This window comes from Pelobates fuscus, chromosome 1, assembly GCF_036172605.1.
Source record: "Pelobates fuscus isolate aPelFus1 chromosome 1, aPelFus1.pri, whole genome shotgun sequence".
Classification (NCBI taxonomy): domain Eukaryota; kingdom Metazoa; phylum Chordata; class Amphibia; order Anura; family Pelobatidae; genus Pelobates; species Pelobates fuscus.
The window spans coordinates 254,049,565-254,076,742 of NC_086317.1; the positions used below are offsets into that span (position 1 = coordinate 254,049,565).

Consider the following 27,178-nt stretch of genomic DNA (forward strand, 5'->3'; position numbering starts at 1 on the left):
TCTTGTTGACTGGTGTGAAAAAAAGATAATGCTGCCAAAAGTTAGTGGGAAATAATGTCTCCTATTCAATATACTAAAAGAATTAAAGGGACACTATAGGCACCCTGACCATTTCATCTCATTGAAGTAATCTGTGTGCAGTGTACATGTTCCCTTAACACCACAATGTAAAACATTGCAGTTTTAGAGAAAGTGCAATGTATTTATTGCATGGTTAAAACTGCCTCTAGTGGCTGTCTATCCGGACACTAGAGGTACTTCTTGCAGTTTCACATAGTTTGACTCAGTGAAACGACGCTGGACATCCTTACTCTTTGCATGAGGATGCCCAACATTGATTCATTGCTTTCCCATTGAAAAGGCCTAAAGCTTGTTGAGTACTCGCCACGCATACGAGATTGCGCTCATGTTGGAGGAGGAGGACTGATCTCATGCCTAGGGACATTGGTGCTGGATTCAAGTAATTGTTTAAAGGGTTTTTTTTTTTTAAACAATTTCATTTCTGTATAACTATGCAAACAGTCAACCAAACTGTTTTGATGTTCAGAAGAATGGTTTAGGGCTGCAGTCTACAATATTTTTGCTAGCCCTCCCATACTAGTGGCCTTTGTTCACTTGTACTGAAAGATGGTCATGGGGGAAAAAAAAAGTCAGTCTGGAAATTTGTTTCCTATAAGGTTTAATTTAGGACTCTAAAATGTCCCTTCGCCACATTCATTTCTATTTATGTGGGAGGTCCATCTTGATAGAATCTGTTTAGCTATAATATACAGTGCAGCACACATTCATATAACACCACATTAAAAACATATATTGGGGTGTTAACATTAAAAGGTGCAAAGGATTGGGCAGTTTAATGACAAAAAAAAACCTAATTGTAGTGAGTTCACATCCGAATTTGCTAAATTTAATTTAGGCATTAACTGTCAATCTGGAAAATTGTCCATATAAACTTTACTTAGTTTGGTGATTTAGGTGTCAATCCCCAGCAATTCAGACTTTAGCTAATAACCATGCACTCCCATAAACATTCCTGTAAGATTTTGTACGTTAACACTTTATTTAACCCAACAGTATTTCTTACACAGGAGATGAATCTTAAATGGTTCTTCCAAACAAAACAAAACTGTGTTTTCATCAAACACTGGTTTTGGTTAGAATAAACCTTGCTGTTTTGTTCCTTCCCGCTGCCCCACTCAGCTCACACTGCCCCACCATCTTGCACTGCCCACCGAGCCATCATTAAAGGGACACTATAGTCACCTGAACAACTTTAGCTTAATCAAGCAGTTTTGGTGTATAGAACATGCCCCTGCAGCCTCACTGCTCAATCCTCTGCCATTTAGGAGTTAAATCCCTTTGTTTATGAACCCTAGTCACACCTCCCTGCATGTGATTTGCACAGCCTTCCATAAACACTTCCTGTAAAGAGACGATAGCCCTATTTAGGCTTTTATTGCAAGTTCTGTTTAATTAAGATTTTCTTATCGCCTGCTATGTTAATAGCTTGCTAGACCCTGCAAGAGCTGCCTGTGTGTGATTAAAGTTCAATTTAGAGATTGAGATACAATTATTTAAGGTAAATTACATCTGTTTGAAAGTGAAACCAGTTTTTTTTTTCATGCAGACTCTGTCAATCATAGCCAGGAGGTGTGGCTAGGGCTGCATAAACAGAAACAGTGATTTAACACCTAAATGACAGTGAATTGAGCAGTGAAATTGCAGGGGAATGATCTATACACTAAAACTGCTTTATTTAGCTAAAGTCATTTAGGTGACTATAGTGTTCCTTTAAAACATTAAAGATAATGCTCACCTTGATTTAGCACTGAGGCCACATTCTCCCTGCAGCATGATCATCACTCTCCCCTCCGTAGGGGGAGGGAGTGCAGGACATCGCTGGAGGGTGGCCATATCACCATTGGCTGTCAGGCTCCAGCATGCTGTAATCTGATGCCAAATGTGTACAGAATTCATATTAGCCAATCAGATCTCTTGGCTGATGACATGACCTGAGGTAGAGTTATACTTCTGGTAGCTTAGGGCTTAAACTCTGTATTTGCAGCGTTTCGTAGCCTGTACATATAGACAGCAGGCACCATGGCAATTTAACCTTTATGGAAACTCTGTATGCAGGCCCATTGTGTTGGCTGGGAGAGGTTGCCAGAGTGCTCATGGTTCTTAAATTCTCATGGGTCGCTAAGTGAGGTTTTAAAAAGTGTACCAATAAGTAAACTTTAACAATGACATGTTAGCTGACCATGTGTTTGTGAAAGAGATGGATTTGGGTTATAAAGCAAACAGACAAGGTGGTTTATTCCAAGTGTAGCTAGCCAACTGGCTTCCTGTACAATGTCTATATTGGTAACTGGAGGCAAGGCCGGGAATAGCAGTAACAGTGACTCAGCAAATCGAGTAAAATACTAAAGACCTGACAGAGCTGTTATAAAACCATACAGGCAGTTAAAGGTCACTTAATCTTAATGTAGTGGATATAATACATAGATCCTATTCCTTTTGTTTGGCAATGCAAAGTGGGGAATAAGCCATGTCCTAGTGGCTGTCAAATTGACAGCAACTAGAGGAGCTCGCTCACTGAAGACCTCTGATTTTGGAAGGTTTTCACATTTGGCATCATTACGCATACAATGTTGATGATGCAAAATGCAACTAATGTTCCTCATAGTTGAACACTGGATTCAATGCATCTCTATGAGAAGTATTGGTTTGGTGGGGAGTGGTGATTGCCACAGCTTTCATCCTATGATTTGAGCATATATTAAAATTATAAATAAACCTCCAAGCAAAAAGAAAAACTAGAATAGTTTTTTTAAGCTTTCCTTCTTGTGGTAACTGCTCTTCCATATCAAAAACACTGGTAAGGTCAGAATTTCCATGACTGGTAGAAAAAAAAAAAAGTCAGGTTCAACCCGTAAACTGCATTTCTACTTTGTTTAGATAATAATGCAATAAACGTTATCTTGTCACGGTCATCTACAAAGCAGGGTATGACATATGTGTTGTGCAGGAAACAAAATGTAATATTCACTTTGTGCTAATCATGTTCCTTACGGATTTACAGGTTTTTGTTTTGTGTTCTAGTAAAGGTTATATTGACTGTGTTCAATTTTTTTTTTTTTTTTTAAATCACACAGTATCCCACATTTATGTATAGTTATGGTTAGACTGTAAGACCCCTTGCTGTAAGTACAACATTAAAGGGACACTATAGTCACCAGAACAACTACAGCTTATTGAATTTGTTCTGGTGAGTAGAATCATTACCTTCAGGCTTTTTGCTGTAAACACTGTCTTTTCAGAGAAAATGCAGTATTTACATTACACCCTAGTGATAACTTCACTGGCCACTCCTCGGATAGCTGTTAGAGATCCTTCCTGGGTCATGGCTGCCTAAACTGCATGCAAACATTCAGTATCTCCTCCCTCTGCATGCAGACACTGAACTTTCCTCATAGAGATTCATTGATTCAATGCATCTCTATGAAGAGACGCTGATTGGCCAGGGCTGTGTTTGAATTGTGCTGGCTCTGCCCCTGATCTGCCTCCTTGTCAGTCTCAGCCAATCCTATGGGGAAGCGCTGTGATTGGATCAGGCCTGCACCTGTTGAGGTCAGCAGACAGCTTGCTTATTCTGAGGCAAACAGCATGCAGAGCTACAGCTTCAGGCTTGAATACAAGTAAGCTTTTGCTATATTTAGGGAGGCATGAGGGGCCTATATGGTGGTTTTAACACTATAGGGTCAGGAATACATGTTTGTGTTTATGACCATATAGCGATCCTTTAACTATTTAAGGTTCTGCTATTTACTCAAGTATTTGTGCACCATGTCTTTTTCAAATTTCAGGATAAATTCTAGGAAAACACACATTTGTCATGCTGCACACCTCTCACACAAACTTATAACTTTTGAAGCTCAGTGGCGAGAATACAATATACTCTTTCATTGCTAGAGGAGTGAAAATTGTATATTTCAACATAAAGTCTAATAATAGGTCCTTAATCCTACTCTGCTTGTAAAGAACAGAGCAGATTTAGTGGATACTTTTTTCCTATTCAATACACACCCTTAACACGCACCCACACATTTCCTACAATACCCTAGAAAAAAAAATAAAAGTACACAGAAATGTGAACAACTTTTTTTTTTTAAATGAACAAAAAATTCTTTGCATATTAAAACACATACAAAAGAAATCTCAATATTTACAAAAAACATATATTTAAAATAAGATATTAAAAACAGAAATGTATAAAACTGTAACTTTTTTGTTTCACTTCGATGGGCCTTTTCAGACAAAACTGGCAGCTGTTTAAATAAACAAATGTGCGTCTAAAACACAACCCATGCTCGTTGAAAAATGTTGATAGAAAATGACAATGCTGTTTGAAACAAGATAAATGTTTCAGTCGTGTTGTAGAAAAAGTGAAGTGTGCTGAAAAACGAGTACATGTTTTTCAGGCATGGCAAGAAGTAGGACAAAATATAAATATCTAGAACTTCGTAATCCCGATTTTAAACTTTATCACGCAAAGATGGGTGGAGAGACAGTTTTTACATTTTCTGCAGAATTGTCTCACATTATACTGCAATGTAGAACCGTTAAACAAATTCTGATGTACATATTTAAGTTTGAATTCTGGGGCAGTCAGTAAAATAGCAGCTAAATATTTAACATTTTTACATCACAGTTGTCCGTTCTCTTTGGTACTATATAGAAGGACAAAGTCAGGGGGAAATTACTGTTCTAGTGTACATTAGTTAGTGCACATGCTCATAACTGGCCTGGTTAAGAGGTATACCATATGGTATAGCTGCATTAAAGAAATAAAAGGGGCTATGATAACTCAGCCCTCTCCAAATGCATGTTACTAAAGTGGATAATTGGTTAGAATATCTATGTACCCTTGGAAAGTTTCCTGAACCAGACTGTGATGTAGAGTTCTTCTTTTAATATATTTTTGTTTATAGGCTTCATAAATATTTTTGAAACAGGGGTTTCCTCTTATACGGTTGTGTGATGCAATAATAGGAGGTAAAAGTTATGGTAAATCCATAAAGGTAAAAGCAAGGACATAGATATTCAGAGAAGTATGGTTGCAGAAATTGCAACTGTAACATTTCGGTTTGCAATGCAGGGCAAAAGTCCACAATTGTCAGAAGACAAAAAAAAAAAGTAATTGAAAGCTTTATAAAAGACCCTTCTGGACAGAGCGATCTTCGTTCATGGCAAAGACCCACAATATAATCCATGAAAGTTGAAGGTTCAAAATACTTTGTTGATATGTTCTCTTCAAACTTGTGCCAAGTGCAAGAACGGAGTGGTGTGGTCTGCTTAACCTAGTCTCATCTCCTGGCTCAGGAGAGCTTTGATTTGTACAGGGTCCAGTGATTTTACATCTAGATTTCCTTAAGTGTCACTTGTATGCATCCTTCTATTTCCGTAAAGTCCAGCAGAAAAGCCACATGGTTGCTGTAATGCTCGATGATATTATTGTCCATATTAACCAATATTCTTTAAAGAGAAAAATAAATATTCAGTATTAACAATAAAGACATAGATTGCCCAGTTTAGCAAACCCAACATTAAAAGAGATTGAATATACTAAAAAATATAAAAACCTCTAAAAGAAATTACAAAAACTACTAAGTAAATATTCAAACACTGTCACTAGTGCACAATTGAGACTAAATCGGTTTTTTTTCTACATCTTTTTTTGAGATGCGTGACTTGTTTTGCAAAGATTATTGTGTAATGCAGCCAGCCATCAATTCATCTCTTAGGGAGGGACATATCTCTGGACAAGTGCCAGTAACAACAGTGTATTAGCTGTTCTTTCACAAAGTCAACGAGCTTGCAGAACTGATTGTATCATTATTTTCAACAGAATGAGTATATTTATAGTTTTTTTTTTTTTATTATTTTCTAAAGGCCAAACAGGCACCATGACTTTACCACAGTGATTGTTTTTAATTAGATCACCAATACTGTTTTTTTCTTCAAAATGGCTGTCATTTGTTTTTGTAAATTTCTATATTAATTTAACATGGGGGAAATACAATTTTTTTTACTCATACTAACTATGTTAAGTAAGAAAGGGATTTGATTGATTCAGCTTTTTGGAATATATATATATATATATTGAATATTTAGCATATAGTACTTACCCTCGTTTACACTTCTTATAGACTCTGGAGATCCTTTCTTCTGGTAAACCATATTTTTCTGAGAGCTGTCAAATGTGTTGTTATACGTTAGTATGAAATGTAACATTGCATTTAACCATGTACTTGAATCAAATTATAGACAACTACAAAAAACACACAAGCATCTGCTATCTTTCACCGCTTTCTATCAGTGGGCACTAAGTCGTACTTTGAGCCTAATTCTTCAAAAGTTTAAAATCCCATCACAATGGGATGGTTCCATTCCCTTAATTAATATAACATGGAACCAACTGATTGTAGTCATTTGTATCACATTATTTCAAGAAGGTCTTATACTGTAAGAAATAGCCAGGCTCAAGGTTTACATTAACTGCCAAAATAGGTAAGCAAATCAAAAAGTCAAGCAGATAATCTAGGTGTTATCTAGAGTTTTTCATGAAGTACAGCTTCTGTGATGTTCTTCCATACTCTTTATGACAGACAATCATAGAACTTGCCACTTGTACATTTCATAGAAGCTAAATAAAAACTGCTAGAAAGATTGCCATCGACTTACTGCATTCCTTAAACCACTGAGGTCAGGGGTCTTTAACATTAGGGCATCGAACACTTCTTCTGAATCCATTCTTACATATAATAATACTGAAAGAAAGTAAGAAAGAAAGAAAAAAAAGTACAAGTTTAGTAAAATTCAATATACCATAATCAAGCTTTCCAGATAAATATAGAATACTCAAAGTCTACTTGACTTATTCAAGAGGAATCTCCGATTTAGAAAGTAAAACTAATTCCTGAAAACAAGTTACCCGGTTTATTTTTTACATTATTGTTTAGATAATTCTTTATTTTAAATTGTTCCTTAAATTAATTTGGAAAGGTCCCAACCTCAGAAACAGATGTGTGAAAGGATTAGCTTGGACTTGAATCTTGGTTAGGCTATACTACTAAGTAACTGTGTAAATATATTATTTCCTATAGGAGAATTATGCAGGATGCATTTTGTAGAATTCTTCTAGAAATATAAGATGAGATGTTACCTCTTGGAGAACTTTCATTTGGCAGCTTCTTGGACGGTGGAACATCAAAACCTTCTGTAAATGAAGAGCAACGTCTCTTCATTGCCAACCTGGAAAAATAGAAGAACTTGATATAAATGGACAAAGTTTATATAATCTTTAATAATGCCTGCTCATCTGAAATACATATTAAAAAGTATCTAAAAATTAAAAGTTTCTTTTTTTAAATTTCCTATAAGAGATATGATGTTTTTCAAAATGGAAGTTTATATCAAAAAGTCTGAATAATTCTACATATGGAGGTGAAATTTCAAGAATGCTACCATTTAAGTAGTAGATCCTTGCCTGATTCCTTGTGACAAAAATAGAAGATCAATTTCTCTCTTTTTCCAAAAGCTTTTAAGGGCAGAAACTGCATTTATGTACTCTGCTACAGAGATACACCAAAATGGCAAAAAGGTAAAAAAAAAAAAAAAAGTAATTTAATCAAGTAACCCATAAGCAAAGCCATGATGAAAACTATGCGTTTGCTTGGAGACCTAGCATGTCAACAGACCAATAGTATTCAGATTAGACAGCACTAACCAGAGACATGTAAAAAGCAAATAGAATATCTAACTTATCACATCTAGTGCTCAATTTTTACTATAATTTCTAGATGACATGTTTATAGCCTGAAAACATACTTTGGAAATCTCAAATACATCCGTGTAGTGCAATTTCAAAAACATAATTTACATTTCCACAAATCTTACCTGTCATTATTATCTGTAAAAGCAGGAAGTACCTTAAAGAAAAAAAGAAAAAAAAAAATCAGATCAATTCCACAAATGCTAAAATAATGATATGGGTAAATCACATTCTATACAGCTTCCATGGTGTCTGTGTTTAGAAGGGCAAGTATTGTCACTAATTCTGGACGCCTTAGAGCTAAATCCTTTAAATGAAAGACATGTTTGTCTTGTCAGATTCCTGCAGCTGCTGTTGAACCAGCAAAACATGACTTTTTTTCTTTGGATACAAAAAATTTTAATGAGTGGGGTGCAGAATAGAGCAAATGCACATACTATGTATGTATGTATATGCACACACACACACACACGACAGGTATTTTGAAATATGGAGTATACACGACAGGTAATTTTGCCAAGTGCTTTGTTTTAATCAATAACATTTTAAACAACAGCTAGATAGGTGGAATGTGTTATTTTGTCTTATTGCAAAACAAATATTGAAATATACTTTAAAACAATATACTTACTATCCCACATCTTTGTAGATTGGAAAAATGGACGTTGGGGATGAACAAAACAGGCTGAGATTCCATATCTGTCACCGGTCTCAGATAAGTGATGTCTGTCCCCCTGTAACCTGGGAGCACTGGTGTCTTTATATCTAAATGAGAAGGGGGGTATTAAAAAAAAAAAAAAAAAAAAAACATTAGGATTGAAAATAAATAGTTCACATGTTGTTAATACTGTGCAGAAGTAACCTCTTTTAGATATTCTAAAGCAAAGCAGGAAAGTACACTTGGCTTGACAAAGAATATCTGTTAATCTCAACTCAATTTATGCACTTCGTGACGCCTATCACCTCAATCCACTAACAAAACCGCAAATACAAAACAGGCACATCTAGGAGATCACAGATATGAGTGACATTACACATTCTTATAATTTGTTAGTACATGTGTGTTTACATGTTTTAGAAAAAAGATAGAAATTTAGATATTTCTAACTCATACCTTTGTTGCTAGGGTCTGTACACTTTCCTTTTCGCCTAAACTGTTTGCGTTCTTCATCCCTCATCTTTCGTTCTGCACCCTGTAAAAAAAACAAAAACAAATATTATTTAATGAATAAACTATATATTTGACAACCAACATTCTATTACATTTATTCTATACACACAAAACACTTTTTCCTACGGTTTTGTGAAAGAAAACAGAATCTTTCATAGTCATACCTTATCACAGAATATCTTGATCTGGCAGACAGCGCGATGAATGAGCCTCTTTACCCCAGTGTCGTAGTCATAGGTATCAATCTGGAGATTTAAAGGCACACCCTTCACACCCTTTTGAGAAGAAAAGTCTGTGCTCAGACAGTTGATACCAATGAATATCTGAAAACAGAAAGATGTATGGTTTCACATGAAGTAAATGTATAACAATGGGTACATGACATTTCTATAACTCAACATATAAATTAATGTAAAACAAACAAACAAACAAAAACAGAGCACAATGTATCATAGAAGAGCAATAACGTGAGATAAAAAGCAACTATTCGCCTCTATCAGTAATTAGGGTGACAAACAAATGAGGTATGAAATCTGCAGTGATTGCAGATTTTTCTGTGGTCTCTACGAAATTTCAGATTTCCTTACCAAGTTTGCTTTGTTCACTATATTTTTAAAGATTTGTTGCCACATTATCTGATTGACCATCATTATTTTACAATTTACCAGCATTCCATAAGCTAAGGGAATATGGTTCATCTTAGCTAAGCTAAAAATGACTTAATGCGGGTGATTAAACATTGTTTAAAATAACGTCTGTCTGTGTTCTATAGTGTGGATAGGTGTATGATAGTTACTAGAAAGACAGAAAAAAAAAAAAAAAGAGCCACACACAACAACTCTCACTAAATGGTCTCTTTATAAACTGCATCACGGAAACCAAGCATATGCCAAACAATGTCAATGAATTTAACGGTTTCCATGTCAGCATTTCTAACTGCTGCTGGCTTCCCTCCATTGACTTAATCCCTAGAGATTTTAACATTTAAAAATAACCTCAGGCAGTAAACCCACCCTAAATTATCCCAATTCTCCTGGGAACAATGGTTACATGGAAAGTGTCCCAACAGTTTCTCCCTCTGCCAAGTACTAATCTCGGATTTCATCTAGGCAACGCATTGTTCCAAAGTGTTTTTTTTTCCTCATGCACAAGGTCAGTTAGGTTTAAGATGTCACTGTAGGTTTCCCTTTGAAGTGCTTTTCTTTATGTAGATAGAAGTGTTAAGTGAGCAACAGTTGTGTGACACAATCCTCAAATAAGGTTAGTTGTGTGTAGTGTTGCTAAGGTAGTCAGGATTACCTGTGTTTTTTTACTTTCGTTTGAAATCTCTAATTAAGCAGTAAAAACAGCTAAAAGATCAGGCAGGTTCTCAGTTATTCATACCTTTGCTTCTTCATTGATGTTCCACACAAAAGACAATGCATTGTACGCCACTTCCTCGATGCTTTCGACTGTGTTACAATTTTCTTTGTAGTCAGCTGTAAGGCACATTCACATAATGTAAGAAATATGCTTATATGTAAAACCACAGAAGGATATAGTGCTATGTTTCTATCTAGGAAAGAATATGCAACATAATCTGATTAGCTATTAGGTAATAAAACAAACTAAAATAATATCATGTTTTCTGAAGATGATAGGAGAACGTTAAGAAAGCTTGAAAAGGCAGTATATCTACAGATCATTGCTCATCAGCTTAAGAAAAGAATATAAGATATATCAATATGTATGTTGTAAGACAATTTGATGTATCAAATATAGCTAAACATACCAACATCAATGACCCTTTGCTTGGCAGTTGGTTGTCTTGAATGCCAATGATTCCAACGTTTCAGCTGTTCTTCTGGGTTTTTTTCATTGTCGAAGACCACCATCACAACACTCTAAAGAATGGAAAGACAGACGCTAAGTATAACAACCTGTATGGTTTGGCAATGAACCATAGTTAGAGGAGTTATGGAATGCCCAACTTTGAGTTTAGAAGTATCCAATAACATTTGCATATTAATACGGAATACAAGATTAAGTTATTGACATTGAAGACCACAAATATGACCGTTCCTTGTTTTCACCATTGATTGTAAGCTGCTTTAAAAAACTTAAATTTGCTTATAATCTAGTAAATACTGAAAGCTGATTTTGAAACAAATAAATATCAATGTCCCACAGATTGCTCATCCAAAGGAAATAATATAAATCTCTGCCTTAGCACATGCTCAGAATGAAAATACTTGACACCTTTATGAATTAGTTTGACATATTATAGGTGAACATACGTTCAAAAAAATAAAAATAAAATAAAAGGATTCTCTGAATACTACTCCAATGCACATATCCCGCTGTAAAAAGGCATGTTATGGAAGAGTAAGCACAAGGAGCTAAGGATCTATATCAATCCAATCCTAATTCAAATAGGAAAACGTAAATAGCTCGCTATGTACACATGAAAAGTGACTTCTATTCAGCCCAAACTGAATAGGAGGTAGTTTATCAGGGCAGACATATAATGATATGCAAACAAAACTGGTACACTTTTCATTTTGTTTGCCCTGAAGAATAAGATTTGTATTTTCAATGAGTCATATCATTTCGCTAAACTTTCAGAATTAGCTACATTTGTTAAATCCAGTAGGTCATTTTTATACCAGAGTTTGTTCAATGTGTGGTTCTATATACACAAAGTTCTTAATTGGTCTTGTTGTGTTGACCGACTGTGAGTCATTAACTGTTTCGAGGTTTGATGATCGTCCTTTAAACATAAATAGCTGAACTTCAAATACTGGTTTTCAGGTATATAGGATGGAAAATTGAAAGTTCAGTTAAAGATGTGCCAGAGCTTTTATTTGCCAGACTTCGTACAATTCAGGCTTATTGTAACATGCACAGCAACACACCCTATAGTTGTCTAAACTCAGTTTGCCCCACCTTAATAAGTGCATATGCTCTGACTTTTCAAAAACTTGATTATTGTCAGACCACAATGACTAAATAGAGTACAAAGAATAGGTTTCATTTTATAGGAAACATTGCATATACCTTTACTTTGTTGGAAGAGTGTTGCAAACATTTTCTGCTCTCTGCAGTTCGGAGGTTGACAGGATAAAACTGTCCTTTGTTGAGATAGGCCATTGGCGAATCTCCAGATTTCACTTGGATAGCTTTAGGGGATTCCAGTGTATATTCAAAGTCACTGCAAAGATAACAGGGGACAAAAGCAGAGTTAAAACAGCATTAATTAATACTTTAATTTACTGTTGAATCTGAAGTTCCGCATGTAGAACATGAACTGGTCATGCATGATCCGCAGTATGTCTATATGTGGTAGAACCGACAATGGCATCTAAATCCGTTATAGTGAAACTTTGTTTTACTAAGCACAGCATTCCAGTATGCCCTACTTCCATGAATAAATAAAACATATGTAAAAAAACTCTAAAAGGTCCTATGGAGAGTTTAGCAAATCAAATAATGGTAGTTTGGACAAGAATTGTCATTTAATAAGGAAAGGTACCAGGACTACAGATCAACAAAAATTGTGAGCAACTCCAATGTTTACCCAGAATGTCTATGCATGAACATATACATTTGTTGGTATGCTGATCTTCAGGCTTAGTAAATAGTTAAGCACAAGCTTAATAATCAGTTAGTAAAGATTTATCTATTTATCTGTATCCATGGACAATGTTTGCTCTACATGATGTAGAGTTGTAAATAGCTTTTGCATTGCCCATTTTAGCTTATTAGCCATTCTCCACTTAAAGATGCTCACCAATTTGCTTCTGCTGGGAGATAATCTTCAGAGCAAGTGGATTCGGATTGACCCCTTAGAATTTCACTGAATATCATTGGCTGCCAAGAAAACAGAGGAATGTTATTGGAGGAGAAACATCTAAATGATTATTAAAAAAAAATCTTTATGTACTGCTGATGCTTTGAATTTTGAAAACTATTCTACCTCTGTGGGAGTTTCTTCTTTGAATGTGCTGTCTGGTTGCCATCTTTGTTGCGATGTTGCTACTTGTAATGGCTCGAAGAGTGAGTTCAATGGGTTTTTTTCGTACACATCACAAGACGTTGGCATGAAATCTTCATGGTTATTGTTGTCTAGCTTGCTGTTGCTCTGTGATAAAGTCATTTTGCTGGGGTTTATAAGACAGTCTAGAGATAAGTAACTGTTTTTTTTATTTGTCTCTGTGTAGTCTTGAGTAGTGGATGTATTATCAGAAATAAATTTCATAAGCTGGTTTGAATTTTCAAAAGATGAAATGTCAGTTTCATATTCAACACAATTCCTAAAATGAAGGGAAAAAAATAGAGTAAAAAAAACTAAAGCAAAAAAAAAAAAAAAAAATTTAAATAAATGTTCACATATATTTTAAACGATCTCAAGGAGCTGTTAAATTAACCCACCTTTTTACTTGCTCACAGCGTCCTGTTGAACCTGGAGAAATAATTCGCTTTTCTTTTGGGACCTAAAATATATATAAAAAAAAATTAAAATACTATGGTTGAAATCTAAAACTACAGCAGATACCTTCACCAGTTCCTGTATCAGAAGTACTGCCTCATTGTAGATATGGGACACAATATGTGAAGCATGTCTGAAATGTTCAGATATACCCAATTTTAATGAAGGAAACCCTATATATTTTTTTTTTAATAATGTTTGTATTTATTAGGATAAGGTGAAAATGCCTGACGTTAATGTACTGTGAGGTGAACTCTGCAAGGTCATATTTCTTTCCAATGTAATGTAAAATAATATGTCTGTTACCTGAATTAATCATTATTCAGAAATAAGTCTTCCACTCTAATGTTGAACACAGAATAGTTACCCTATAATAGTCGTAGAGAAAGCTCAATGCAGTTACACCATCCTCATCTCCATTTGCTCTCATCATGGCCTTGCTAGCTGCAGTCATGGGATTCTCTAAATATTTTGACCAGGCTTCCTCCTCATTGGTGTAGGAAGAGTACTTCTGGAAACTGATGCAGTCATTCTGCAGGAGCATAACTGGTCGGTAGCTGTGGACAATGTATATAAAAGAAAAATGTGGATTAAGGCATTGGTTCTGTGAGACATATGAATACAGTATTCAGGAAAATGCTGAGCGTTGAAGAAAAAGAACAAAAACAAAAAAACAGCAACTCAAAGATTATATACACACACATAAAGATATTAAGACACATGGATCTTTGTCTGGTGACTTTTGAAGGCACTACAGACAAACTTACAAATACATCAAGTGCTTAAATTTCACAGAAAATATTTACTGAAGAATAAACAAACAAACAAAAAAAAATGACACAAAATTGTGTCCATTTAATAATTTAGACAGATATTGCTGGTGTGAATTAAAATTATGTTCACTTTCTTTCAAAATTCATTACGGTTTAGTTTGTTTACGCACTGCTGAAGAGCTGTAAATAAAAGTAATCAAACATTATACAGGTCTACCGGTATCGTAAATCCCTTACTATAAACCTATACGTCAAACTCTTAGGTATGTGGAGCACAGAAGAAATAATAACACTATATCCTAAACCCTGCATTCAAAGAGATATAAATACTGCCTTCTCTCATTAGCCTGCCTAGCTCATGGAGGTTACAAGTTCACCCAAGTGGAAAGGCACCTGACAACGTTCTTTCAATACCTTTCCTCCTTCTTCCATTCAGATTCTCCTTACGTTTACTCTATAGACTGTGGCAAGCTGGCCTTTCTTTGCTTTTAACCGCTCCTAACTCTCTGCTTTTGTTCTCCAGGAAAAAAAAATAATTAAAACAGTTTCCAATATGTGAAAGCTAAAGCTATTGAGAAATAATATATGTTTGTATAATCCTATCTACCTTTATCAGTTTTAAGGCCATAATGCGGGGTTAGGAATGTGTTTTGGATGAGTTAACCATTTCCATTCTCAAATAGTGAAACATTTTAACAATGAAAGTGCAATCTCATGTATGGTAAAATACAAAATAAAATGTGTTGAGAAGTGGATTCTGTGTCCTTTGGTTTTTAATGACTTAATGACTTAGTCCAGAACAGTTTTAGAAAGGTCCTGAAATATTAGCAGACATTTTCCTTCCATGCATAATGTTCTTGATAAAATGCGGTTGGGAATTTTTGATTGATGTAGAGTTATCTAGATTTTAATTAGGTCTTACAGTGAACAGGTTATCAGCCAGCTTAAGAGGTTCTCCTATTATTGTTAAAAGGCTGAGTCAACCCCGAGGTTTCAACAGGTATCAAAGATTCTATACTTCGTGCACTTAAGAGGGTTATTTATAAAAAGCAATGACAAGGCAAAGTTTTTAGAAGTGGAACAATCAGCAGTTATATTTCTGTGGTGATCCATCTTATATGCATTACTTTTTTGGCAAGAATGCAGTTGTAAACATATAGCCCTAAAATGATATATCAGGGAAAATGAATTTCACTGCCATGTTTGGAACGAAGGATGTGGTAATTGCATTTCAACACAAGCAGAGAAACGGCATACTCCTTTTTTTATGCAAGTTAAAGTGTCATACAATATATCATTCACTTTTTAATTAAGGTCTTCTCATGAGTGACCTATAAATGTACAACACACAATTATATACTAATTGTATAGCCAGACGGGCCTGCTGTTCATCAGTCTGGTTACTGCTGTTAGTACATGGTATTCCCAAGGGAGACAGTCCATTACTTTGTAATTAGTAGTCTTTGGTCCCATTGTCAAATAATCATTGCTCTTGATTGTGACCAGTAAAACATAGGGGGATTTATGATTGATGGAGAAACTGAATGCTGAGGGTGTGCGCTGCCTGAATGTATTGTAGGTGGGCTGCTACTCACAAAAAGCAAGTTTTATTACCTGCCAAGCTGGGTGTAGCACCTTTTGTCTCAGTTACTTTAGCAACAAGAATAGAAACGGTCTTAAATAGGCTCTGTCATGGGCTCCACTTAGCTTGAAATACTGAATAATATCCCACTTTATCACTCAGACTGGTGTGCAGCACTGACCTGTCAACAATGTTGATCATGTCTTTAATATAGAAGTTGACTAAATGTACTAATTGTACATTTTGAGAATCAGTCCACTTTATAAGTAGCCTAAATGTGTAACACATAAAGTCATGCACAAATATAGAAGATTTAACCAATGTATATGTATGTACATTTCATAGCAAATACAATTAAAACCATTTAGCTGGGATACAAAAAAAAAAAAAAGCCAAACTAACAAGAATAAAACAATGCAAAGAAAATAAATATTAGAATACTAAAAAAAAAATATATATATTTTTTTAAAGTATTGGACAATAAATTCTAGATATTGCCTATTTCCTATACATATTTTAAGAAAATTACACTTTGTGTATATTCAAAGTGAGTATGTTACATACATATGAAAAGGTAAGACTATAATTAGTCTTTAATTCTTCAAATTATTCATAAAATGTTATTAGTGAGAATGTCATGATTCACCTCTGGGCAAAAACTGCAGTAGATAAGTAAAAAACCAAAACACAAAAAAAAAAAAAAACATTCTTTGAAATTCCCTAGTAATGCGTATTTTCATTGCTGTCACGGTCACCTTTAGGTTACAATACATAGATGGTCACTCTTAAAGCTCATTCATACGGAATAGTTTAGTTCAGGAGTAGGCAAGCTTCAGCACTCCAGATGCTGTCGACTACATGTCCCATAATGCTCTTACAGTCATAGTGCTGGCAAAGCATCAGGGGAGATGTAGTCCACAACATTTGGAGTGCCGAAGGTTGCCTACCCCTAATCTAATTCCTTTCCAGATGAACAAAGCATTTATCTGGCACAGTCTAGCTAGACATGAGTTGTAGATCGACAATTGACGAAGAACTGCCAGCTGGCTATTTTCATTTTTAAATCTAAAATTCCTATATCACCTCCATGTCCAACTATTTTATATGTCCCTGATACCTGACAACTATCGCTCTTCTTGCATTAAACTTAGTGCCTTCCTTGATCAGCTCACCTGTCTGTTGAAGATTAACAAGCTCTGTACATGCTGCTGAGTCACACTTTGTTCATGAGCCCTGACTCCAGGAACGGAGTGCTGTTTTAAGACTAGGCTCTGTCCCGCCTTCTCATTCCTCACCTTGTACTGTGGTTTTTTTTTTGTTTGTTTTTTTATAACACGCTTTGTACAAAGCAAAACAAAAAAAAATTTGCTCCTGGCACTCAAGGTTTCGACCACAAACCACACATCAGAAGGCTCTCTGCTCCCCATATTGATGACTTTCAAGATTGGACAGTAAAGAGGTTGTGTAATTTCTTGGATTCTAGAGCCCGCTCTGGGAAATACACAGATACAATAGAACTAGGAATACTTGGATGGAGGTACAGTATGTAGAATAAAGACAATACATACATATATTTTCTTATATACTATACGTAATAAAGCCCTCAGATCTTATTAAATGAAAAGCCCAAAATGATCACTGGAAATCAGCATTGTTCCAGTACCTGGGCCGGTGACATTTTCCCAGAACCTCCTGCAGATTATATTTGAAATGAGCTACTTTCCCATGCGAATAGCAACCCTTGTGACATTTTAATCACTTGCAACTTGGTTGTGAACATAATTTGGGTTCAGATCTATCTACAAATGCCTATATATTATAGAGTAAAAATTCATCCAACAAGTCTATTACCCTTATAGAATACCCATACAATTTTGTGAATGTTTACATTATTCCTGTAGAAAAACAGCAAACAAAATATGTGCACGTTCCTTGCTTGTTTTCATTATGGTTGAGAAAAACAAAACCACAAAGAGTGTGAAATGGTTTAACTTCCATTTTGCAATGCGCATGACTGCTCTCACGAAATGGTGGACCTGTCTGCCTGCAGCTGTCTGCATTCTTATAATTTTTGTGTGCTTATATTCTCAATACTTTTTTTATAAACAATTTTATTTTCTGCCTTTGAAATGATCCATGCAATGGGTTGAAATCCTCTACTCAAAACGTTGGATTTATTTGTAAAGGACCTATCAAAGTTTTCCTTTTGTTTAATACACAATACAATTAATACAATGGCCCAACACGTTTTAAATGAACATTTAAGAGCACCGATACAGACATTTTTAAACTAGTCAGCCAATAGCCCACAAACTCTTCGAAACATCCTGTCCTGTATGAAATGGCAAACACTACTGTAAGGATATCCACATTAAAAAAATATTCTAGAAAAACAAAAAACAAAAATAACCCACAACCTTATTGTTTTTACACTCTTTCATCAGCGTGGATATAACCGCGTGACAAACATAGGCAAATCAATTAAGTGAGTCACTGGAGGAATCTCTGCTTAAATTTATATCACAGATAAAACATACAATTATAAAATGAATTATTTCCCAAGCTCTATATTCACCAGCTTTGTTTGTTGGCAGCACTCTGTGAACATAGCGTAATTATTCATGAGGCGCCCTGGGGCAGTTGCATAGGGCCCAGGGGTTAGACATGGGTCCCAGAACTGTACCAAGCTTGACCTCATTTACCATCCCTATACAAAAAGTAATGGGTGGGCTGCCAAAACGGTAACCTGCCTAGACAGAATATGCACATCTCAGATAACACCTGCAGTCCCAATATTAACCATCATTGCTGTATGAGGAGTCTGAATCCATTTTGTTAGCCATGGTTACTTTGTGTTTGTCCATGCAATCAGAGCAGTAATTGCTCATGCACTGTTGTGTCAGTGAAGAGAATTAATGGTCTGTATCCAGAGTTCATGCCAAATAACAGGCCTTGAATTACTGAATGGAGGTTTTTGAATATAATTCTCTCCACTCCATCTTGCTGAGGGCTTCCTTGGTTTTATGCAACTAAAACAAACATGACTGCAATACTTCTAAATGATAGGCATATGAAAAATTACATGCTAATAGATTGAGCTTATCAATGCTCTTAAAAATGTATAAACTGGCTAAAAAAATTAATTATAATAAAAAATAAATAAAAGAAGCCTAATAGCAAATATTGCTGATGTTTTATGCCAAGAGCACCACTTTCTAAACCATAGCGTGTTTTCGTACGAATTAGCCTTACAGGTGGGCATGTTTATTTTCAATGTTCATCTATACTTTGTAGCTATAAAAAGAAGTATGTAGACAATACAGAAAATACTTTAAAGGAAGCTTTCTCAATTCATCCATCTCCTTCGATTAGCTGAAACCTTGTGACCTTATGAAATTTAGCAATACAGAGCTTGAAGAAAAACATGGATAACGTCTAAATGGATACATTTACATATGGGAGAAACCACAAGATAATAACTAAACCAGTTACTTACACGTCAGCAAATTTACTTTTTGATAAGAGAATTCAGTAGCACATGAATCAAGATAATCCTAAACACATGCCATCAACACTACAACATTTTGCAAAATATCCTACCCTTTCCTAATTACAAAGAACATGTCTAGAAACAAACAAACAAACAAAAAAAATCTGCTGTGTTTTTATAACTCAAACTTTCTTTACTATAAGGACCAGATAACAAAACAACACACATAAACACCCCAACAAAAAACAAACTTACAAAACACAGAACAAAAACAAACAAACACTAAACTAAAAAAAAATTGCAAACACGAAAATACTAGCAGAAGTACCACATGAAATTACACCTTGCAACATTATTCTTAAGGTTGGGTATTCCTACTTTAAATTTGCATAAGTAATGGCCTTTATTCCAATACACCTTACAAGAACAAAGGAATAACGTTGCATAAAGTAGTTAAAAGGCCATTCTTCAAGCTGCCAGGGGTAATTAAAGCTGGATCTAATTAGCATTTTCCACAAAGGGGTTAAACAAACACACACACACACTGTTTTCTTTAGTTGACATTGTATTTACATGATTGTGGCACAAACATCTTATTCTAAATCTGTATCTCTGGGAGTATAATGAGCCAGTGCATGTACCATTCTTACGTCTAGACAAAAAGAATAGAAAGGCTATAGTTATCAGAATAGGCCAGAAACCATTTATTCTATGTTGAACTTAGACCGAAACCATACAATTTTAGGAAGAATCTGGCTTTTGTGTTCATGGTGCCAGTTTGTCTTAAGAAGATATTTTTTTCAGAAGCAGAGGAGTTAAGTATACAATCAAAAAGCCACACCAAGATTTAGATGTGCGTGTCGGTAAAAAGACTAATTATGTGGATTATGCTGTTATTTTATTAGGATTTTTTTTTATTGCTGGAATTCATGTAAAAATCGTTGGCTCAGTTCATACGTATCCAAATAAAAATAGTTTAAAACTCAAGTCATTTATTTAGCAATCTATTTTATCAGAAGCAGCCTTTTCTCTATTTTGTGCCTGAGCTTGGAAAGACCAGAATCAGTACCAGTGACCAATGTTTCTACTATATGCAAACCTTCTCCAGAAATTGCCAATGTAATGCAGAAGTAGAGACTATACAGAGACCCTGAATTAATGTTTTACTTGATTTCATGCATTTTTTCACAACTTTTCCCTAGGAATCTGACTTCTTCATACCCCTATACTATTTATACTGTAAACTCAAGTGGCAACACAATACACATAGGAACTTATGATAGACAGGATAAATAATGCACTATATGATAGTATGTTGCTAAATATTGACAGTAAATTCCATTTGTGGTAATGCCAAATATATGCCACAACCTATCAGAAGCAAACAGTCTCCAGCTGCGACACACAACAGTATGTGCCTTTACGCACCTGTCTGGGAGCAAGAGTTAAACTGCTATCATCTCCTCTAGGAAATATTATAATTTCATAACAAAATATATTCTTCCAAATCCAGTAATTGTATTAATAACTGATACCACACACAAACATTATGCTCTGAATTGCAAATATATACGAAGCAAAATCTTTTTTTATGAAACAGCACAAAGATATCCTAAATCAGTATATAAATAAAACATACTGAGAATGTGTATGGGGAGTATTCTTATGTTAATACTGACAAATGGAATAAACAATAGAGAATGTGTTATGTTATAGTTTGTATAAAAATGAAAGTTTTACTGTATTGCTAAATACAAATTTTACACACACACACACACACACACAAAACACACACACACACACACACACGTTGGTCTCAGATTTTACTTAATGTGTCTTTGCAAATACACTTACTCTTTATGGATATAAGACAGGCTATTGCATATAAAATCTTTATGTGTTAGATAAATGGTCACTAAATAGGTTGGAGGTGGCACAGTTAGTTTGGCGATTCAGTAACCAATGTTTGTGAGAGATAAAGTCATATTTTTAAAGGGAATTTGGAGAAATTACGGGGAAAATAGCTATATGTGAAGCAATCAGTAGAAATCTACTTGTATTTTATCCAAAATGCTGCTCATCTACAAAAGCTCCCCATAAGAACTTTGTCCTGGTACATAGTTTTGCGGTTTTCTAGCTAGTAATAAAAACTATTATATATAAAATTAACATCCAAACATATATGTAAACAAATTATATAACAAAATGTAAAAAAATCAATTACCGTATATAAAAAATAAATAAATAAAGACAAAAAAAAACCAAAACAAACTAAAGTAAATACACTTCATATTTCAGGATATATTTTTAACCATTTAAAATAAATCAAGTAGCATAAGGATGTAGTACTTACTCAAGTTCATTAGACATTTTCCTTGGTCTTCAGTTACTCTAACCTTTGCTGTGTTGTGCTGTGTGCTTTTCTTACTCTGCCTAAACACAGACAGACATTCCCTGTAGAATGAATTGTGAGATTTATGTGAGAGAACTTGTGTGCAGGTATTCTTAACAACAGGTGGGCTCTTGAGTAACTCTGTAGCTGATTGGCTGATGAAACAGGTGCCTTAAGACAGACACACCTCAACAGGTGCAATACTTAACTCTCCATAAACCAGAGCAGACATATGAATGAACCTGCGTTAAGCAAACACCTCCCCCATGACAGGTATAGAAAGGAGAAAAAAAAAAAACACTTAAAGAAACTCCGACTTCAGGCGAAACCTAACCAAAAACTACAAACATGCCTTTGCTTGTTGGTGACTTGTGGTTGAACAATACAAAAGATTCAACAGCACCTTAATACTTGCTCAAACGTATTCATACTTTTTTTTATTTTTTATCAATTCCTAAGTAATTCAGTTGTTGATTTATGGTGAAAATGTAACAGAGTGGAAATGAGAGCATTATACATCCTTTATTAATAATTCAGCGCTCTCAGATAAAATCATATTTCATGGTTACTGCTTTTTTATTTATTTAAATTTTTTATATACATTTGCTTCCTAGTGCCAGTGTGCGTATATATAATATATTATAGACCAACAAACCTAAAGAATTATGTTACCCATCTGGCAAGTCAGCTGAACATGCTTCTCGGTATGCTTAGCAAACAAGGGTTTATCACATGTCATGCCAAAGGCTAGCCGTCTCTTATTGTCCATTGGATTTGCCATTTACAAATTCTCTATGTGCTGTCATACCACCCTCAGGAACACACAAATTCCGTGTTATGCCAGGTGTGACATGTCATTGGTCCAGAAGGAGCTCACTAAATCAAATTTCTGATTACACTAAGCTGTGGGAAGGCATGAGATCTTTGTAAGCAAAGATTGGATGCTTCATACGTCGGCATGTGTCTTCCATCTGCTTGAACGCAGTCATGACTTGTTTGGTAGCAAGCAGGTATGTCGAAATACATTGCATGTTGCACTCTCTAGACCAGGGATAGGCAACCTTCGGCTCTGCAGATGTTTTGGACTACGCCTCCCATGATGCTTTGCCAGCATTATGTGTGTAAGAGCATTATGGGGGATGTAGTCCACAACATCTGTAGAGCCGAAGGTTGCCTATCCCTGCTCTAGACACTTTGCCTCTGCATCACCTCAATAGTGCACTGGGTACGGATATGCTATGAGAAAGGTAAAATAAAAAAGTTAACTGACCAATGAGCGAACGTACAAGAGGGGAAGAAAAAACAAACCACATTGCAGTACTGGAGCATGTAATTTCACTTGATGCAACAGAGAAGGGCAGAGTCTGTGAGTCACTGTAGATGGGTTATCTTGGGCTGGATGAGTTTCTGTAGAACTGACAAGCACAGGCTTGCAGAGAAACGTCTATCCTAAATCTATCACATCTGTATCAGTATCTGCTGCTGTGAATATGCCGGTTTAGTTAAGATGAAGGACTGTACTTAACCAACAGAGCACACAAACACACATACTATATACATACATGACTGACGTAAACTTTCCTATGCTAATAGCAAAGCCTTAAAAAAAAGTTACTTGCCACTACGAGACTGGAAAGTCCATGACACACTGGCTGGGGTTGAATTTCTATTCCCAAGGTCTAAATTTTCACTTGCCAATGGCTAGTGGAAAATTTGAGATAGATAGTTACAAATACATGCACATACATCTGCATGTATAAAATGTGTGTAGTATGTTTATGTATAAGGATATTGTCAACCCTTTCAGACATTTCCCCTTTTGGTAATATAATAACTACAGACTAAACCACACCATTGAAAATTGCCTTAACAAGGACACTATGGGCACCTTGGCCACTTAATCTCAATGAAGTGGCCTACGGACCATGTCCTTGTAGATTTAAGCCTGCAGCTGCAAACATTGCCATTCTGCAGGAGTGGCAATGAATCAGTGCAAGGTTTAAATGCTCTGTCAATTACTACAGGAGATTCGGTCCAAATACATTAAAACTCTGCTATTTCTTTCACATGATCTCACAGAGAGCATTCGAGTAGCGCAGCTGAGATCTCATTGATCTCAGCCATGGAGACGGGACGGGCCACGGAGAGACCACTGCGGAGTGGGAGAAAAAGTTAATGAAATATCTTTTTTATGCGCTCAGGGGATGGGGGAGACGTCAACTAAATGGCTAGAACACACTATATTACAAATACCCATTGGTATTAGTAACGCTATAGTGCTCCTTTAACTTCTGTTCATTTGTTCATGTGATGCTCTACTTTCTTTCAAAATATTAAAGATTTAGATTATTTCATCACAATATAATTCAGTTTAGGCAAACATCTCAAATGAAGAGGAGAAATAGAAACATACGCTTCTCTATTTATGCTCTATGTTAACCGACAGTTGCAAAGGGCAGAGTTATCACAATGAATGACAGGGAGCTAAAATAGAGGCACCCTTTTGGAGTATAAAGAAGTGTGATTTTCTACATTTAATGATATTTCTCATACTCCATAAATACATGCCTGTTTAATTTAGTGGACAAGTAAATATAATATGGAAAATCCTGGGATGTAACAGTCCCCCTTTAAGCAATGTCTAAATGAATATTTTCAAAACTGTGCCTTAACAACACATGGTTTACAATTCCTGTTTTTCTTAGAGTGTTTATACATTTATATATGATAGGTGTGTGAAAACTCACATGCTAATAGATTGAGCTTAACAATGCTCTTAAAATATATAAACTGGCTAAAAGAAATTCAATTTTACGAATTAGCCTTACAGGTGGGCATGTTTATTTTCAATGTTCATCTATGCTTAGTAGCTATAAAAAGAAGTATGTAGACAATGCAGAAAATACTTTAAGGCAGCTTTCTCAATTCATCCATCTCCTTTGATTAGCTGAGACCTTATGACATTTAGCAATACAGAGCTTGAAGATAAACATGGATGTTAACCTCTAAATGGAGAAATTGACATATGGGAGAAGCCATAAGATAATAACTAAACCATTGTGAGTATATATATGTGTGTGTATATATATATATATATATATATATATATATATATACACACACACACACACACACACACACATATACATATATACACACACACACACACACACACACCATTAATACTATTTATTTCAAATCCTAGACGTCACACAGTTATAGAGGAGGATAAACATGAATGGTCTGATGCAGTGAAAACAAAAAAAAACACACATACATTCAGTTGGAATCACATCAAACACAGCAATGTATATACAAACACAGATGCAATGATCTACTGATGCATACAGATGTCATTAACACAGATAAATAGCTGTATACATACGCACACAAACACTACCACCTTGATAAACAAAAACACTAACACAAACAAAAAAAATACATTTTCTCTGCAAAATAAGAACAAACAGCAAAGACTGCTTTGGGCACTACAAAATACTATACAGTATGCTACTAAAATTGCTTATAAAGACACACACACACACACTACTATTAAATTATATAAATTAAATTACTTTAGGTTACAAATTATTTCTTGTATGTACTCCAGCTGCTAAACGACAAAATGGAATAGCCACCATTTTCCTATATTCCACACATTAGTTTTCTCTCTCATCAAGAAACGGTCCATACAAGCAATGAACATGTATGAAGCATCAATTTGGACCAAATGACAAAGCGATGGTCCGGGAACGGTCTGAGACTGTATCAATTAATGCATGTTCTGGAATTGTAGGGCAATGGAGATATGCACTTAAGGCCCACTAAGGAACTTGTGTCATGGAAGTTCTGTAAATATGCAGAAATGTGTTTTACATCAAAGAAGACAACATTGGACTCATATACATGCAAACAGTTTCAATAAGAGAAAGCACTGACCAAATGTAGTGAATTGCCAAGGGCAATTATCAGGTGGTCAGCAGCAGATAAATGATGAATATTTACAGATACATAGAAAATTCCCACCGAACAGCTGGAAAGTACTCCAGAAAATCCGCAGAAATACACAATTCCAGGCAATGTAGCAGGTGGAAAGAGGCACAATCTAAATTGTGCGGAATCACTTAGACAGAGAAATGTATAGAATAATTTAGACAGAGCTACTAAATAAATGTACACAAAATTTGCTTTAATTTACCTATAAGGTCAGTCACCCTAAAAACAAAATTTTCTACACTTTAGTGTCTGAACTGATATATAAAATAATGACCATGAGTAACAGGTTCAGCCGTTCAGAAGCCAATCAAAATTAAAAACATTATCAAATTACAATTCATGAAAATAACTTTTAAAGGACTTGAAAAATTACAGCACACTGAAATGGTTGTGGTGTCAGGGGGTGTCCTCACAGTGTAAGCAGTCCGACAGGTTTGACAACTTACCTAAGTCCAGTGGGCACCAGCATCTCTGAATAAAGTCTTGTAGTCCAGGGCCAGCCCAGAGTGCCCTTTTAACCCCTTAAGGACCAAACTTCTGGAATAAAAGGGAATCATGACATGTCACACATGTCATGTGTCCTTAAGGGGTTCATTTGTTTTTGTATTGCAGTTGTGTCCTTTGTCATTTTTATGTACAATATCTAATTGAGGCATGTTTACACAAAAAGAGGGGCAAAACAAAAATTGGAATTGCCCCATTATTAAAATATAGCACAAGTTTACATTATACATTTTTTTCTATATGAATGTTGAACCTATTTTGTTTTATGAACATTTCCTTCTCAGAAAACACTTTGACTACCCAAAATGTTGGGATCATTTTAAACATGAGTTTGTTTGTTTGGACAGGGTCCTTTTCACCTTCTTATCAGTCTTATTGTACCCATTTTACAGTGATGCAGAACATGTTGGCACTAAATAATTGTAATTCAGAATATAGAAAAATAGAGAGGAAAAAAGGAATGTTTATGATTTCCCCCCTAAATAATTCCCCCATGGGAATTCAGAGAAGTTCTTCAAGGAGTGACTGGTGATTTTAATGTGTGTGCATGAAATGCATATCCTGCTTGCATTAAGTATAGCACGCTACGCAAGCAGACAAAAAAAGCTGATAATAATGCAGGTTTTCGAATTTCAGAATTCTGTAAGTGTTTTTATTTAGTAGCACTAGGTCCTGTCCTATACAATTACCACATGTAAACTATCCTCAAAAATTAAATACAATACAAGTGTGTCCCATAGGCACTTTATAAGATCTACTCCTAAAGATACAAACACACAGACACAAAAAGAAAAAAAGTAATAAAAACAAAACCAATAAAAAGGGAATATTCCACATAAAAATAAAAGGTTCAATATTTATATTCATGTATTTAGACTATGGTGTTTTTATTTAGTAGCACTAGGTCCTGTCCTATACAATTACCACATGTAAACTATCCTCAAAAATTAAATACAATACAAGTGTGT

General features: G+C 35.2%; 1 protein-coding gene across 1 annotated transcript; it reads right to left on the reverse strand.

Moving 5' to 3' along the window:
• Positions 1-4,189: 4,189 nt before the first annotated feature.
• Positions 4,190-21,780, reverse strand: GRHL3 (grainyhead like transcription factor 3). The gene is made up of 16 exons (XM_063456545.1): positions 21,672-21,780; positions 13,841-14,030; positions 13,416-13,477; positions 12,961-13,297; positions 12,775-12,854; positions 12,042-12,195; positions 10,777-10,888; positions 10,389-10,483; positions 9,170-9,328; positions 8,949-9,027; positions 8,466-8,599; positions 7,960-7,991; positions 7,226-7,314; positions 6,745-6,830; positions 6,189-6,253; positions 4,190-5,535 (listed from the first exon to the last, which is right to left on the reverse strand). Exons 1-16 carry the CDS (start codon positions 21,686-21,688, stop codon positions 5,421-5,423), a joined length of 1,806 nt encoding a protein of 601 aa, XP_063312615.1. The 5' UTR covers positions 21,689-21,780; the 3' UTR covers positions 4,190-5,420.
• Between the last annotated feature and the right edge of the window lie 5,398 nt (positions 21,781-27,178).